At 34.9% G+C, this 18158-nt stretch overlaps 1 protein-coding gene across 2 annotated transcripts; it reads left to right on the top strand.

The window, feature by feature from the left end:
• Nucleotides 1–7789: 7789 nt before the first annotated feature.
• Nucleotides 7790–17394, top strand: LOC115989500. 2 transcript variants are annotated; one of them, XM_031113192.1, is made up of 3 exons: nt 7790–7907; nt 16464–16566; nt 16757–17394. In XM_031113192.1, exons 1-3 carry the CDS (start codon nt 7891–7893, stop codon nt 17207–17209), a joined length of 573 nt encoding a protein of 190 aa, XP_030969052.1. In that variant the 5' UTR covers nt 7790–7890; the 3' UTR covers nt 17210–17394. The 2 variants fall into 2 exon arrangements, with proteins under 2 accessions (XP_030969052.1, XP_030969053.1); XM_031113193.1 differs by lacking the exons at nt 16464–16566; nt 16757–17394 and adding an exon at nt 8094–8784.
• Nucleotides 17395–18158: the final 764 nt, after the last annotated feature.

The following is an 18158-nucleotide window of genomic DNA, read 5'->3' as shown; positions in this document are numbered from 1 at the left end:
AGAGATTAAGAGATATTGATGAGACCAAAAGAGATAAAGAGATAGTGATAAAATTATAGATGCGGGTGATAAAGTGATGAACTTAAAAAAAATGGAGACAAAAATGGAAGAATTTCTACACTAAAAGAGTCAAAATTTGTAATACTAAAATGTTAGAAAGCAATCCTATGGCCTACTCCAACATCTCACAAATGTACACTAAAAGGGTCAAAAATTTTCATACTAAAAAGTTAGAAAGTAATCTTACGGCCTACTCCAACATCTCACAAATGTGTAATCTCTAAGGATTAATGATTATACTAAAATTTTATTTTGAATTTCTATGAGATATGTTGTTTCAAGACTTTGGGATTATATAACTTAGTTATTGGAAGATTTATGTGAATGATGTGTTTTTTTCTTATTCTCTAATTTTATGTCATATGATGTAATTTTTTATTGCTATAATTTATTAATTTACCTAAATGGAGCATTTTTATTTTATTTTAGTTGATTTTTATAATTATAAAATATATAATTTAATTAATTAATAAACCTACAATTCAACCAATAAACCACTAGTTGAACCAATGAACCAATAAATTAATTCTTTAGCCAGGTCAACCTTCAGTATGGTTTTAATAATTATGGCGCAAACAATTTTAACTTAAGAAAGTCCATAAGTTGGCAATAATTTTGAACCTTTTGTCTTTGAAAAAAATTTGTGGATTCCCTAGTATTATTCTTAAGTATAACCTATTGGATGGACTTGTTTTTGGGTTCTTTTTCAATTATAGTTGATATGGAACCTTTTGAATGAATTTGTTTTTGTATTCTGTTTCCAAGAAGTGCTGCATTCACAATATTTTCACAATACTTTCATAGGTGATAAGTTATTATTAGTTATAATTTGAACTCATAACTCAGCCTAATCTAAATATATATATGTGTGAAACTCCCTCTTAGAGACTTGAACATCGGCCCTTGCCCCCCTTCCAAACCCCACAAGCATTTATACTTGTGGAGTTACCATCACACCAAGAGTGTGTGGTGGTAATAGTTTTTGTAACTCTTACAAAGTATTTCTTTGTTTTTCACAATTAATATTTTGTTGCCAATATAAAGAATGCTTGCAATGATTGCAATGTGAAAAAATGTATGTCTGTTATCAGAATTGGAAATGATTGTTATTCAAAACCTAAAACTAATTAATTATGTTCCACGAAGTGAGGTATTATCATGTTAATCTAAGTACCATAAATTACTCCAAAATTTCTCATTTGAGGTATTGTGATTACATGGAATCGAGGAGGTGGGAAACAACCAGAAGACTATTCCTTTTTAAATTTTTTTTGGTTGAAAATGTGGTGTGGACTCCACACCTATTTCAATGGACAAGGGGAACGATCAGTTTTTTTTTTTTTTTTTTTTTTTTTTTTTTTTTTTTTTTTGTAATTAATAATTTGCATGAAATATAAATAATAAATTACTCTCATATCTACATATTTAGTCTTACTTAAGTGCTATTTTGTGATTGATTATAAGTTATCCTTGTCTTATAGATATTAAGGGCGGCTATTTAGGTGGACATGCTACATGATGAGCCAATTTGAGAGATTCAGCTCAGGCATACGTGAAGCAATGTGAACTAGTGAAGCTTGAAGTGAAGTAAAGAAGAAGAAAAAAATCACAAAGGAAAATAATAAGAAGTGAGCTCCAGGATGCATACGAGAAAGCAAAGGAAAGAAAGAAAAAAATAAATAAAAGGAACTAAGGAAGTTTCGTGGGATAAGAAATCTACAGAGCTTGAAGGTCCTAATTTGATGGGCTATACACTCTTTTTTTTTTTTTTTTTTTTTTTTTTAGGAAACAGTAATATTTATTAGAACACATGAACACGAAAGTAGTTTATAGAGGTTTTTAAATAAACTTATAATATATTACAGGCTTTTAAGGTTAGTGTATTGTGTGAATATGAGGAGCAAACAAAGTAATAGTAAACAAGGCCAAAGCCGCCAAACTGACTTGAATTGGGTGTGCGTCTGTCACTGTCAAGCGGTTTGTGGTGATCATAAATAGAAGAGCAAAATAGAAAAGTAAGTGTAGTAGGGCTGGAGCGCAGGCAGCCGCATGTGGCTTCCTTTGTTGCTTTTTTGTAACGCTGTGACTTCTTTCTTTTATTCTAGTTTTATTTTATTTGCCTAGTTTAATGTTTAGTATTTTATTTTTGTGTTTTATTTCAATTACTATGAGTGGCTAAATTTTCAATTAAGGTTGAAGATAAAACCTTGCTAAGTAATATCAGTATTATTTATGTGATTTAATTTTTCCCACTGCCGTTGTTCTTTAATGATTTAATTTGTTCTTGCTTCATATCAGTTGACTAATATATGATTCTAGATATAAGTTCAATCATGTTTTTCTCATGATTTAGGATTTATTTTAATTAATTAAATACTTGGTTTATTGTTTCTTGATTTTAAAATTGGATATATTTTGTGATTTGTTTGTCAATGGATACAATTCGTTAGGGTCATATTTTTTATTAGCTAATCCTTTGTCAAAATGCACTTTACTTGTAACTGAGTAGATCTAAATTGGGTTTAATACATCAAGAAATATGTTGTTCAAATATATCAAGTGTTAGTATTAAAAATATGAAGATTGATTCAAAAAACAAGTGAAGAAAAGCTGTTTTATTAAAGCTCGATAGCTCGACAGATTGTTGCTATCGAGACTAAATGGGAAGCTAGACACACGCTCAATCTATCGAGAATTAGGATTTTAGAATTCCAAATTTGAAATTTGGTCTAGGTTGATGTATTTGTTTAGGGTTTCTTTTCTCACAGCCCTAAGCATATGTAAGGCTTATTTTAAGAGCCATCATACATGGATACAGAGACCAAGAGTTTAATTTTCTTTGTGAGAAGCTACTGTGTTTATATAGGGTTTTGTAACCAAATGCTTCCTGATATTCATTGTTGATGAAGTAAAGAACTTTACAGTCAACAACAATCATTCAAGTTGCTGGAGTTAGTCACATACTGGGATCCGTGCAAAGAAGTTAGTCACAGATTGGAGATTTGTGCATCAAAGGAAAGAAGGCTACTACAAGATCGAGTCCAATTGGGTATTAGAGCGAAAGTTCAACTGTAAGTTGGTATTTTGAAATAGGTCAGGGTAGTGATAAGATTCCTTATACTTGTAATCACTTGATTATTGATGAGTGAATTCTTAAGAGTAATGACCTTAAATTCACTTGGTGGGGTTTTTGCCTTGCGAATGGTTTCCCCCATTTGTCAACAAATCACCGTATCAATTTAATTTCTACTGCATTTAGTTTATTTGGTGATTTATTAGTATCTCCACGATTCGCATGTAATTTGACCTAATTAATCAACTTGGGTAATTGAATTAATTAAATAGGGTCAATCTATCTTAACCCAACACAATTGATGATTTGATTTTTAGAATTGAATATCTCTTGTGATTTGTTTGTCGATGGATATAAGTAATGATTTTAATTTATACCTAAGAAGTGAAGAAGAGCATACTTTAGATTTTTAAAATAGATGATTTAATGAGAATATTTTCCATGATAGCAAGACTGATTTCTAGATTATCATGTAGTCGTTTGGAAAAATTAATGATCATGAATATATATTGATATGAATTAACAATACAGATTCCAAAACCTTAATTCATTTCTCCTTATTGTTTAATCTTTTTACCACTTTATATCACATTTTTGCTTCATTTAATTATTTTCTTATCTTTTTTTAATCTCAAAACAATCAATTTTTATTAAACTAGATTAGGATTAATTTGGTTAAGGTTTAATTAATTCTCTTACGTTCATGCAAGTCCCTGTGGTTTTGACCTTGTTCTTGTCAAACTATATTTAAGTACGGTTCATACACTTACGGTTACTTTAAAATTTCACAACAATTAATGTTTTTCAATTTTTTTTAATTAAGAAATTTGAAATAAATTTTAAAAATCCAAAACGGCATCGTTTTGGTTGTAGACAGCAGCACTTAACAGAAACCAAACGGAGAACTAAATTGACTATATTTGAAACTTAGAGGATAAAAATAACAAAATTGAAACTTAGAGGACTTAAATGACAAAATGTGAAACTTAGTGGGTCAGTTTTACATTTTGGCCTAATTATTAATAACAATAGATTTAAAACATGTAATTAAATAAAAACTATTACAAATTAAATATTTGTGAATTCACTAAAAACTATTTTGAGAATGCTTACACCCAGTTCAGAAAGATTTTATAATGATTACACCCAGTTCCAATTAAAATCACCATTTTCATCATTAATTGTTCATTTAAATTCCGTTTCACTCTTTTTTGATAACTATAAGATATCTTTTTTGTGGGATGTAAGAGAAATTAAGGGCCCGTTTGGTACATGTGTTTAAAAACTGAAAATTGTTGTTTGAAAACATTTGTGGAAATATGTGTGGATGAAAAAGTGTGTGAAAATGCGTGAAATGCTGTTTAAAAACTAAAAATGGTTGTTTGGAAACACAAACAAAACACCCCCCTAATATTCCCCTGAGAACACTTTTTCCTAGAGTGCTCAAGGTCAGTAACAAAGCATATTCTAGCAACCAAGGATTCGTAACTTTGAAAACTAACAAACTGAAAAATTGCTGATATTTTTTATCTTAGCCATATCATTACAGCCTTTTGGTAACTCCTCGAAGACCCATATGCAAAACCGTGTTAACGTGATCACATTTTAATTTTTATTTATCATAAACTCAACCAAGGAAAAGAACAAACCTGCAAGAAGCTATGAAAATTCTCTCAGGTAGGCTTCCAAGTTCCAACTATATAAAGTTTTACTAGATATATACTTGCAAAAAATAAGTTAATTATCTTATGAACAAATTCAATAAAAACAAAAGAGTAGCCCATGAATAAGTTTGAGTTTATTCAACAAAAAAATAAACTAAGTTTGAATATGTAATTTAGTTTGTTGATGTGATCAATTTCGGTTTCTATTCAATAAATAAAAAAAATTAAACACAATCAGAGCATTAGCATTGGAAAATGCTAATGCTACTCTATTTTACCATTCTAAAAACTCACTTTATCATTATACCATCTTATTTTACAATACCTCCACATCCCAAAACTCTATTTTTATTAAAATATTATTTTTTAATCTTTCTATATTATTACTTTCCAACCGTCACTTTTTTCCAGATTCCAACGGCTCCACCATCACCAATCACCACACCACCACCACCACCACACCACACCTCCACCTCTACGGCTCCACCATCATCAATCACCACACCACCACCTCCACGGCTCCACCATCATCAATCACCACACCACCACCACCACACCACCACCAAAATGCTTCAACCTCTCATCATACACATTACACAATTAGAAAACCCAAACCTATTTCAACAGGCCCGCAACCATTGATGAACGCAGAGGAACTCATGAACCCAGACACTGCCAATCGACCCCAATCACAACAGGGAAAAAAAAAAAAAAAAAAAAAAAAAAAAAAAAAAAAAAAAAAAAACCAGATCAACCCCGATCAAAACCCAACACCGCCGCCGCTAGATCAATGTTTCCTCCATCGTTGATCAACCCAGATCAACCACCAAAATCCCACCGGAACAAAAACCTAGACACCGCCATCAACCCCGATCACAACAGGAAAAAAAAAAAAAAAAAAAAAAAAAAAAAAAAAAAAAAAAAAAACCCAGATCAACCCCAATCAAAACCCAGACACCGCCGCCGCTAGATCAATGTTTCCTCCATCGTTGATCAACCCAAATCAACCACCAAAATCCCACCGGAACAAAAACCCAGACACCGCCGATCAACCCCGATCACAACAGGGGAAAAAAAAAAAAAAAAATCCCTAGATCAACCCCGATCAAAACCCAAACACCGCCGCCGCTAGATCAATGTTTCCTCCATTGTTGATCAACCCAGATCAACCACCAAAATCCCACCGGAACAAAAACCCAGACACTGCCAATCAACCCCGATCACAACAGAAGAAGAAAAAAAAAAAAAAAAACCCATATCAAGCCCGATCAAAACCCAAACACCGCCTCCACTGCCGCCACTAGATCAACGTTTCCTCCATCGTTGATCAAACCAGATCAACATTTCCTCCACTGTGATGTGTTATGTTGATGTTGGGAGGAGAGGATGTTTGGGTCTGAAGAGAGGAGAGAGCAAATGAGAAAGAGAGAAGGAAGAGAGAGAAGATAACAAAAATAATGAGGGAGGAGAGAGAAAATGAGGTTAAAATATTATTATTATTTTTACAATAGTGCTACAGTGCAATTCTATTATTATTATTTTTATAATAGTGCTACAGTGCAATTCTAAAAATAGAATTGCACTGTAGCAGTATTGTAAAAAAATTTACAATACTTGCCTTTAGCATTCCGAGATGCAATATGTTTTGGAGAGTAAAATGCTAAATACACCTTTCATATAGCATTAGCATTCTCCAATGCTAATGCTCTCATGAACTTTTAATACTTCAGCTCAGTTCATGTCATTTACAGCCCTAAAGACAAATAGTACCATTACAAAGGAGTACCACGTGCCTTAAGGCTATTGGGGCATCCACCATGGAAGGTTGGTTTACATCCAAAACAAATGAAATATGCTAGGGACACAACTTTTGACACAACTCGCCATGATTGGTAGGAGTGTGTCCCCATGTGACGAGTTGTGGCACAAAGTTGTGTCCCTAGCATAATTCAAAACAAAAGTAGGAGCTTGCAATGCATCTAACTTGGCTAATATATCGGCGCATTTATTTGCTTTGTAATACACATAATCCACCCTGAACATAGTGAATCTCCTCAAGAGGTTAAAAAATATGAAGACTAACAAGAAGTTGAAGAATTGAAACTTAAGGATAATATTTCTCAAGAAATTGATGAAGACAGTGATTCTTTTGTGCATTAATTCTTCTTTATCAATCTAACCTAACAAAAAATTACACCCCTAAGTTTGAATAAATGTCTACATCTTGTAATTTTTTTCAGTCAGTAAACTCTACGTATGGTTGATTGGTTGTTGAATAAGTCAAGAAAGTACTTAGTTTGAAGTCCATTTCACATAAAAAAATAATTAATATCTTGACCTAATGGAAAGAAAATTCATAATGAAATAAACATAATAAATTAAAATCAAATCCTAACTAAAAAGAAAAACATTTTGCAAGCTTGACTTAGGTGGCTGCCATGACAAAATAAATTTTCAAGAGCAATCAATTGGGCCCAGTATAGAAAGGTGAGTTTTATTTTTGGCTAGGACTAGTTTGAACTGTTGAACTAGAAATATGCTCTACTCTGCAACTATTTTAAAGCTGAACAAAGAAATTATATTCTTATTGCATCAAACAAAAATTATTCTTACACAAGAAAAGGAAAAATAATAAAAAAATTCTCAACCAAGTGACAAAATTATTATAATCTTGAAAATTTTTTTGTTGCTGTATTCATGCCAAATTGCCAATTTTGCATGGTTTTGAAATTGCTTAGTGCTCATAAAAATAGGCAGAATAATAGCATGATCAATGAATATGAGAATTCTTTTATTTTATTTTATTTTTTCTATACTGCTATCTCCATTGTGATTTTATTGTGTGTGACTATATTATGAGTTGGGATGAATATTTTGCATGTAGCAAATTTGTTCAACATGCAAACATTGCAGCAACTTCATCCTAATGGCATGATTATTTTTAATAAAATTAAAGAACACAAATCATTATTCTCCACCATATTGCAAACACCAATCTCTCATTTTTCTCCTTGCTACGCAGTATGGACCCTCAGGGTAGCAGTGAGGACCCTCAGGATAGTAGTCCTCAGACTTCTGACTCTTCTGACGCTGATGTTTATCCTCCAGTGGTATTTTTCTACTTCATAACTTCCACGTTAATTGTGAAAATAATCCATGGCAGTTAATTTCCTCTCTTATTTATTTATTTTATTGTTATTATTACTTAGCTTTTTTCATGTTGTAAAGTGTACTTCCACAATCTTATTCTTCTAAATAAGATAATACATAAAATTGAATTGATTGGTGTTTGTCAGAACATGAATATCATCCTTCTCTATGCTGGTAAACCTTATGTCCAAAAAATTCCAACTGATGCAACAGTTGGTTTCGTAAGGGTACTCTTACATGAAAGGTTTGGCATCCCATTGGAGAGGGTGGAGCTGCACCTTAATCGTCTTCCACTACCACCATTGCCGTTACGGGATGAAACGAATATGCTAGATGTTTATCCTCATTTGGAGGGGAAGCATGAATTCCGTATGTACAAGAAAATTGAGATTTGGATTAAGATAATAAGCTCTGGTGAACGATATAGGTTACTTGTGAATGAGAATCTTGCGGTGAGCTTCTTGTATGCAATACTCGTTTCAAATAGGATTGATATTAAGAACAAGTTGCTTTACTTTCCAGAAAATCAACCTGTTGATAATAGTTTGCTTCTTTGGGGTTGCGGAATTCGTGAAGGGTCTGAGCTATATCTAAAATGAGTTCTATTAGGGGTTAACTATGATATTATAATATTATATTATCATAAATAAATGCATCCCTAATCCTTAATTATTAATATAGGAAATAATATTTACTAATATAAATAAATAAAAAATGCATCTGTGCATCGTTTAATTCATTGTAATAAAGACTTGTTTAAATTTACAAGTCCAAGCTTGGGAAATTGAATGTAGTAAAGCAATCCAATCCAATGAATTTTCCATGAATTTTATTTTATGTAGTAGTATATGGAAATCTTGAACAGTATGGTTTCAATCATTACCATATATAGCAACTTTAAGTTTTAAACTCATTTGGGCTCTTCTACTTCATTTTGATTTAATTATTTTTTTATTCTTTTTAGCAACATTGGGTTGGTACATATATATTCGACCCAAACTTATATCAAGTGTCAGCTCTAGAAGAACCAAGAGCTTCTGGTGCTGCTGTTGTTTGTGGAACTTTGCATATGGAATTTCATATGTTCAAAAAGCTTTTATAATGATTACCTCTAGTTCCAACTAAAATAATCACCTTCAACATTTATCAAAATGTGATTTGTTCATTTAAATTCCGTTTCCCTCTTTTTTGGTAAATTAGTGGATATATTTTCGTGGGATTCAAAGGGAAATATTCCCCTAAAGAACACTTTTTCCCAAGTTCTGAAGTCAGTAACAAAGCACATTCTAGAAACAAAGGATTTGTAATTTGAAAACTAACAACATGAAAATTTGCTGAATAGTTTCGATCCTAGCCATATCATGACAACCAGAGTAGTGACAAAGAAAGAAATTGGCCAAAAAAAAAGGAAATGGGTGAAAAACTCGTAGTTATTAATAAATTGATCTAATATGGTTCTAAAATTAAATAAAATAAAAGTTCTCTCCCAAGTAGGAGCTTTCTCTCACACATTCCGTGTGACTCTTCCTCCACCTTGTGTGGTCTTCTCCACCTCCAGTGGGTGGGTTTCTCCTCCACTATGTGAGTCTTCTCTACCCGTTCTCTTCGTGGCCAATCTGTTTTTTCCGAAAATCCCTAAATCTAAATCCCAAAATTCTCAGCTGCATATCAACCATCCACCATCCCATATCTCTCACATTGGTCGCTTATATTGTCATCGGATTCAGTAAGGAAGTGGGTCGGCATTTGCTTAAATAAAATCCGGTCATTTTGGAGCTTCTCTCTCGCCATAGGAGCAAGTTCTTCTGGAGAGTGGGTTTTCTTGTCTGAGTGGGTTTTGAGCTAGTGCTGGTGGCTTTCGGTGGCTTTTCTGCCTGATGCAACTGCTGCTGGACCATTTGTAGGGCAATTCACCGGCATTTAAGGGTAATTTCTGAATTTTTTATTTGTATTTCTCTATTGCTTCTAGGCTCTGAATTTGGGATTATCTCTTGGTTGGTTCTGTTTGGATGTTTTGTTTGTTTCAATGGGCTTTTTTACTCCTGGTTGGATTCGCTTTGTATAGACTAAGATATGAAAAATACAAAATGGCCACACCACTGAAAACAATGAATTCCCTTTGTTGGAATTGTCGGGGAATTGGGAACCCCCGGACAGTTTATGTGCTCCGCGATTATGTGTGGCGCTGGAACCCCAACTTAGTTTTCCTCTCGGAAACTAAATCAAAATGCAGACGTATGGAAAAAATAAAATTCAAACTTGGGTTTACAAATGGGTTATGTGTATCGAGTAGGGGCCGAAGTGGAGGGCTTGCTCTTTTTTGGTCCAGTGACACAAAGCTGGAGATTAAGAGCTATTCTAACCATCACATTGATGCGATAATTACAAAGACAGTCACAGGTCTTGTTTGGAGATTCACCGGGTTTTATGGATACCTGGAGACCCACCTCAGGGAAGAATCATGGAAACTCCTCTCGTATCTACATAGTCAATTTAATTTACCTTGGTTTTGTTGTGGTGATTTTAATGAAATCCTTTCAATGTCTGAAAAAGATGGTGGAGCTCAATGTTCCCAAAATCAAATGGATGGCTTTCGTAGAATTATAAATCACTGTGGTTTTAAGGACCTAGGATATTGTGGCCTAGATTTTACTTGGTGCAACATGAAGGAAGGGAGTAACACGATTTCGCTTCGCCTTGACAGAGCTTTTGCTACTAATGAATGGCTCGGACACTTCAAGGAACCTACTGTTCACCATTTGGCTGATTCCACATCCGACCACTGCATTCTTCCCATCTTTAACTCTCCTCCTCCATCCCGTAGAAATAAACGTCGTTTCCATTTCGAAGCTATGTGGGTCAAAAGGGAGGATTGTCATGATGTGATTGAGGATGCATGGCATTCCGGTACTCTCTTTGCCACTCCTGAAGGGATAGCTTCAAATCTCCAAAGATGTGCAAGCGCATTGGCTAGCTAGAATCAGAATGTAGTAGGCAATATCTCTAAGAAATTAGCCGAGAAAAGAAAAGCTCTTAACTCCATTACAAATGTCGATCGGCAAGGCAGCAAAGGAGCTGAAATTAATCAGCTTAGAAAGGAAATAAATGACCTTCTAGACAGTGAGGAAATCATTTGGAGACAACGTAGCAAAGTCCATTGGTATAAGGTGACAGAAATACGAAATTTTTTCAAGCCCGTGCTTCTGAGAGGAGGAAGAAGAATTCCATTTTGGGGCTTTGGAATGAGGAGGGTGTTTGATGTGAAAGTAAGGAAAGTATCACAGCCACTGCCATAGCTTATTTTGAGAAAATCTATACTACATCTTCTCCCATCGTAATCAATAAAGTCACTAATGCAATCCCTAGGCGTATCACAAATGAAATGAACTCTAAGCTCACCAAAACTTTCACAAGTGAGGAAGTCTTGAAGGCACTTTAGCAACTCCACCCCATCAAAGCACCTGGGCCTGACGGTATGTCCGCGATCTTCTTTCATAATTATTGGGACATTATTGGACCTAGCATTATAAACATGGTTTTAAATGTGCTGAATTCAAATCTTCCCATGACTGAAATAAACAAAACCAACATCTCCCTCATACCAAAAACCAACCAGCCAGCCAGAATGACAAAATTCCGTCCCATTAGTCTCTGTAACACCACCTATAAAATCATTTCAAAGGTCCTTGCCAATAGGTTTAAAGACATTCTCCCAAATATCATATCCGAAAACCAAAGTGCATTTGCCCCTAATCGCTTGATCACAGATAATGTTCTTATTGCCTTCGAGTTCATGCATAATCTAAACCATAAAAAAGAAGGAAAAGAAAATTACATGTCTATTAAATTGGACATGAGCAAAGCTTTTGATAGGGTTGAATGGAGCTTTATTAAAGGTGTGATGGAGAAATTGGGTTTTGCGGAAAAATGGATTGATACTATTATGAATTGTGTCTCTTCTGTTTCTTATTTAGTGCTTATAAATGGGGAAGCTTGTGGGAACATTTCTCCCTCAAGGGGCATTAGACAGAGGGATCCGCTCTCCCCTTGCCTCTTCCTCCTCTGCACCAAGGGCTTTTCAGCTCTTATTCATGAAGCTGCTATGAATCAACAAATTAATGGATTTTCCATTTGTAGAGGATGCCCCTTAATTACTCACATTTTCTTCGCCAATGATAGCCTCTTGTTTTGTAAAGCAAAGGAGCAAGAATGTCATACTCTTGTCAGTATCCTAAACAGATACGAAGAGGCTTCGGGGCAGAAAATTAACACTGACAAATCCTCAGTTTTCTTTAGCCCGAACACTTCCCAAGAATTAAGGGATGGCATCCTAAACATCCTCGGCCCAATGCAAGATTCCAGACATAACAAGTATTTGGGGCTGCCTTCCATAATTGGGAAATCCGAAGCTCAGGTGTTTGCTGAAGTTAAAGACAAAGTGGCAAAAAAGCTTGCCGGTTGGAAGGGTAAACTCCTTTCAATTGGTGGGAAGGAGATCCTAATCAAAGCGGTGGCTCAAGCAGTACCTACATACACTATGGGTTGCTTCCAACTCCCCAAGACTCTTTGCCAAGACTTGGAAAGTATGATGAGGAGCTTTTGGTGGGGGCAAAAGGACAAAGAGAACAAGATTGCGTGGGTTAGTTGGAGGAAGATGTGTCGTTCTAAACTCTATGGAGGTATGGGCTTCAGAAACATTCAAGCCTTTAACCTTGCCATGCTAGCTAAGCAAGGTTGGAGAATTCTCACAAACCCCAACTCTCTAGTGGCCTGGGTTTTCAAAGCAAAATAATTTCCTTTTGATGATGTCCTCAATTCGAAAAAAGGGAGTAACCCCTCATATGCTTGGCGGAGCATCCACAATAGTCTTGAGGTTATTAAAAGGGGCACAAGATGGAGGGTAGGCAATGGCCGGCGAATCCATATTTGGGATGATAGATGGTTGCCAACACCATCAACCCACAAGGTGATTTCCCCCCAAGATGGCTATGGAGACTTTCCTTGGGTGTCTTCCCTCATTGATATTAACACTAGATGGTGGAAGATTGATGTAATTAATGCTACTTTTCTGCCCCATGAAGCCAGCACCATCCTTAAAATCCCATTAAACTATAATTTGCCTGAAGATTGTCTTATTTGGATAGGCAACAAGAGGGGTGAGTTTACAGTTAAAAGTGCTTATCATATAGCTTCAAGTATTGTGGATTCAATGGAGGAAGGTGAAAGCACCTCAAGCAGCTCATGGACCCTTTTTTGGAAGCGGATATGGCAGCAAAAAGCCCCTCTGAAGATCAAAATTTTTGCTTGGAGGGCTTGTGTCAACAGTCTCCCATCTATGAAAAATCTAAACCACAGAGGTGTTCATTGCTCTAACTTCTGCCCCCTATGTGACAAAGCCATTGAGACCACAACCCATGCTCTTCTTCATTGCGATCATGCAAAAATGACTTAGGCTTTTTGGAACAATTATCCTGTGGACCTCTCTTCCTCTTATTGTGACTTGGTGGATATTGCCTTAGATTTTATTGCAAAAGGCTCCCCGAATGATTTAGAGCTTTTCTTTGCCGTTGCCTGGTCAATTTGGTGGAATCGCAATCAAGCAATCCATCATATCCATGAGGACTCGGGTTCCCCTCCAATTCATGCTTGGGAAATGGCAGGTGGAGTCTTGGCCGAATTCAAGGCAGCTTGCTCCTGTCCGAGTCTTTCTCAGTCCATCCCTCAATCCAAGTGGAAAGCTCCACCTACGGGCTTCATTAAAATCAACACTGATGCAACAGCCTTTGAAGATGGGAGGAATTCGTGCATTGGTATAGTCATCCATGATAATATGGGTGAAGTTCTAGCAGCATCAAACAAGATTCTTCCTGCATCATTCTCGGCTGAGGTCTCAGAAGCTCTGGCTTTGCAAGATGGTGTGCTTCTTGTAGCAGATTTGGAAGTCTCCCACGCTATCTTTGAGTCCGACGCCTTATCCATTATTCTAGCAATTAATGATGGAATTCATGGTTGTGAGCTTGGGCACATAATTAGAAACATCAGAGAAATGGCTACTGTGTTTTCCTGGTGTTCTTTTAAACATCTGAAAAGGGAAGGCAACAGAGTTGCCCATGAGCTTGCAAAGGTGGCTGGGATTTCTGGTGTATCACAGGTTTGGAAAAGGTCTTTTCCAAGTTTCCTTGAGCATCTTCTTGTTGAGGATCTCTGTTTGTAATGCTCAAGCTTCTTCTCTTCTTTGTAATTCAATTTCTGTTAAATGAAATTCTCTTATTTCCCATAAAAAAAAATAAAAATAAATAAATAATTGTAACCATTATTGGTTGGTTTTAGTGACGCAGCTCATAATAAACGCTAAGAAAAACCACCAAGAGAAACAGAGAGTGCATGTTTGCTTGTACCGAAACTCATTATCTAGGACCGTAGCATGGGGCTGATATCCCCTGTAGCAGGCCATGAGCCCAGCAGAATAGTTGCCATTGGCAACTCCTCGAAGACCCACATGCAAAACCATGTTTAAGTGATCACATTTTTATTTACATAAACTCATCCATTGAAAATAACAGATCTTGCTATGAAAGATTCCCTGGTAGGCTTCCAATTTCCAACAATGTGACCGTATATGTGAAAAGATTAAGTTAATCAAGTAGTTTAGTGAACAAATTCTCCACAAAAATAATAAAAAAATAACCCCAAATTTTTATCATATAATTTAGTTAATTTAGTCTAGTAATGAGTTCAAAGTCAACTCATGTATAAAATAAAATTAAATGAACAATCCAAACTTTTAATACTCTATTTGGGTCAGGTCATTTACAGCCCTCTAAAGACAAATAGTACAGTTACAAAGGAGCTTTGACAAGAAGGCTATCAGGCATCCACCGCAGAAAGTGGATCCATCAGTATAGAATTTCACCCCGCACAATCTCTAATTGCCCTTGAAAAATCCCTTGGTGTCTTAGAAAGAGCATCTGCCGTTGTTATCAATGAACGCATGAGCTACACACCCAAGTGGGCTTCATGTTAACCTGACATGCATCTCTAGACTCTTGGAGACCGTCCTTAGGTAAAAGGAGTACCTACTTTCTTGGTTTATTTCATTGTCTTCAATGCAGGTTACCACCAGCAGGTTCAATGAATAAACAGAAGGTTCACAGAAAATGTTGATAATTGACTTATGACATGATTTTTAAGTTGTGGAAAGGCAAGCCTGATCAAAATAATTACAAATCTAGAAAAAATTGTCCACCATAAACACTGTACAAATGTCAATTTAGTAAACATAACTAAGCAAAAACAATATCAATACCCTGTAACAGATAATTAGAAGAAGAAGAAGCTGAAGAGTAGTTGATATATTCTTTATAGTACAGCCGTACAGGTGTTTGCAGTTCTAAGGTCATAGCTGGGAGAACTTGTTAATTTCCGATTGGAAATTCATGACATCACTGTACAATATGTAATGTGTCCCTCTTGTGATGTATTGAAATGATTAACAATCAATTTTTTTTTTTTTTGATAAGTAACAAAATTTTATTGAAAGAGAAAATGATTGAAAATCATAGATTAGATTGAAAAAGAAGAATGCACAAAAGAATACAGCCTATGTATAAACATATGTGGATCATGGGCTCGGGCCTGATGGATTGTGAACTTCTATATCGACGTGCCGAATACCAAGAACAAGCTCCTGATCTCCTTTTCTAGCCTATCAACTTCACTTCCTAAAGCTGTGACCACCTCCTCACCTGCAATGAAAACTCAATATTTTAACAGGTGACAACTCAGACAAAAAAAGAAAAAAGAGGTGTTGTGACAACTTTTTAAAAAAGTACATTCCTCGCTACAATGCTTACCATAATTAGCCATGACCTTGAGCAATGCAGTATTATCCCCCTTCGCCGCTTCACGAAACTGTGTATCATCAAGTCCAGTCAGAAATTTTCAAAAAAAAAAAAAAAAGTCCAGTCAGAAATGTACCACACATGCACCAGGGATGGAAATTTCCTGGTGAATTTGTTTATACCCCGGAGAAGAAGAAAAAAAGGGAGGGGGGTGTCCTTGCTCAGAAGTTAGGTAGACAATTTCCACCATTAATGAACAACATATTACTCGTGTAAGGAGAATCTGTTAACATGCATTATTCTTCAAAGTAACTAAAATGAACCACTATGCAATTGATTAGTGCACATAAAAACAGACAGAATAATATTATGGTCCATGAAGACTTAGTTTTTAATTACCACAATTTAAAAAAAAAAATTCAATGGGAATTCTTTTATTTTATTTTATTTTTATATCCCTCTATCTCCATTGTGATTTTTTTGTGTGTGACAATATTATGAGTCATGGGATGAATATTTTGCATGTAACGACTTTGTTCAACATGCTAATGAAATTGCAGCAACTTCATCCTAATGGCACGATTATTTTTAATAAAATTAAAGAACACAAATCATTATTCTCCACCATATTGCAAACACCAATTAATCTCTCACTTTTCTCCTTACCCCACGCAGTATGGACCCTCAGGGTAGCAGTACGGACCCTCAGGGTAGCAGTATGGACTCTAGTAGTCCTGTGGATTCTAACTCTACTGACCCTAACGTTTATCCTCCAGCGGTATTTTTCTACTTCCACGTTACTTGTGAAAATATATATAATCTATGGAAGTTAATTTCCTTTCTTATTTATTTTTTTATTATTATTGTTACTTTGCTTTTTTTAATTTTCATGTTGTAAAGTGTACTTCCACAATCTTATTCTTCTAAATAAGATAATACATAATATTGAAATTATTGGTGTTTTGCAGAACATGAATATCACCCTTCTCCATGCTGGTAAACCTAATGTCCAAAAAATTCCAACTGATGCGACAGTTGGTTTCGTGAGGGAACTCTTACATGAAAGGTTTACCATCCCATTGGAGAGGGTGGAGCTGCACATTAATCTTCTTCCACTACCACTACAGCCATTACCGGATGAAATGAATATGCTAGATGTTTATCCTTTTTTGGAAGAGAAGCATGAATTCCGTTTGTACAGGAAAATTGAGATTTGGATTAAGATAGTAAGCTCTGGTGAACGATATGGGTTACTTGTGAATGAGAATCTTAAAGCGGCCTTCTTGTACGCAATACTCACTTCAAATGGAATTGATATTAAGCACAAGTTGCTTTACTATCCAGAAAATCAACCTGTTGATGATAGTTTGCTTCTTTGGGGTTGCGGAATTCGTGAAGGGTCTGAGCTATATCTAAAATGAGTTCCATTAGGGATTAACTATGATATTATAATACTATATTACCATAAATAAATACACCCTAGTGCATAATTATTAATATAGGAAATAATTTCAAGTTTACAAGTCCAAGTTTGGGAAATTGAATGTAGTGAAGCAAGCAAATCCAATGAATTTTCCATGAATTTTATGGAAATCTTGAACAAGTATGATTTCAATCGTTACCATATATAGAAACTCATTTAGCAATATTGAGTTGGCGCATATAAATTCGAACCAAATTTATATCAGGTGTCATCTCTAGAAGAACAAATATACTTGTCCTCAAAGCATAAAAGAAAGACTGAGATGCAAAATAACTAATAAAACGTATAGATCAAATTATCGGTCCAGTACTCATGTAGCTTTTCTCCTGGGAAAATGACTAACCTATTATTGCACACAATCAGAGTTAGTCTCAAGACTCACCAATCAAACAATGTAACTAAATCGAACAGATCCAAGCACCACATAAAATCTTACTTGATTCAAAAAATTTAGGATACAATGTGCTTTTGCCAAATTAAAAATTATTTAAACATAAATAAGGGATAGAGATAGAGTAATCTCTACTGTAGGTTAATGAAATATACATACATACACAAAAGATTAATACCACTACCATATATAGGTTCATTGAAAATGAAATTTTGTTCATAATTACGAACTTAAATCTCATAACTATGATATGTATACTGCTAATAAACAAGTTGCAATAAAGATTTGAACCTGGTTTTCATCATAAATGAATAGAAAAGTAATCTTACAATTATATATCAATCTCAAATTCTTTTGCCAAAATAGTAGAGAACATAATACACAGAATTGCAATATAAATAAGGTACATAATACAACACATTTACATTGTAAATAAGAGTACATCATATACTTATTCAACATACGAACATAGAGTGCCGTAATAAAATATCATTCT

The sequence above is a fragment of the Quercus lobata genome, chromosome 5, assembly GCF_001633185.2.
Source record: "Quercus lobata isolate SW786 chromosome 5, ValleyOak3.0 Primary Assembly, whole genome shotgun sequence".
Lineage (NCBI taxonomy): Eukaryota > Viridiplantae > Streptophyta > Magnoliopsida > Fagales > Fagaceae > Quercus > Quercus lobata.
Note: the sequence above shows the minus strand (reverse complement) of the source record. Positions and strands in the feature narration are given on the sequence as shown.

Coding starts and splice junctions, on each gene's coding strand:
- LOC115989500 (XM_031113192.1), top strand. Junction 16,567..16,756: donor CTAACGTTTATCCTCCAGCG/GTATTTTTCTAC, acceptor GGTGTTTTGCAG/AACATGAATATCACCCTTCT.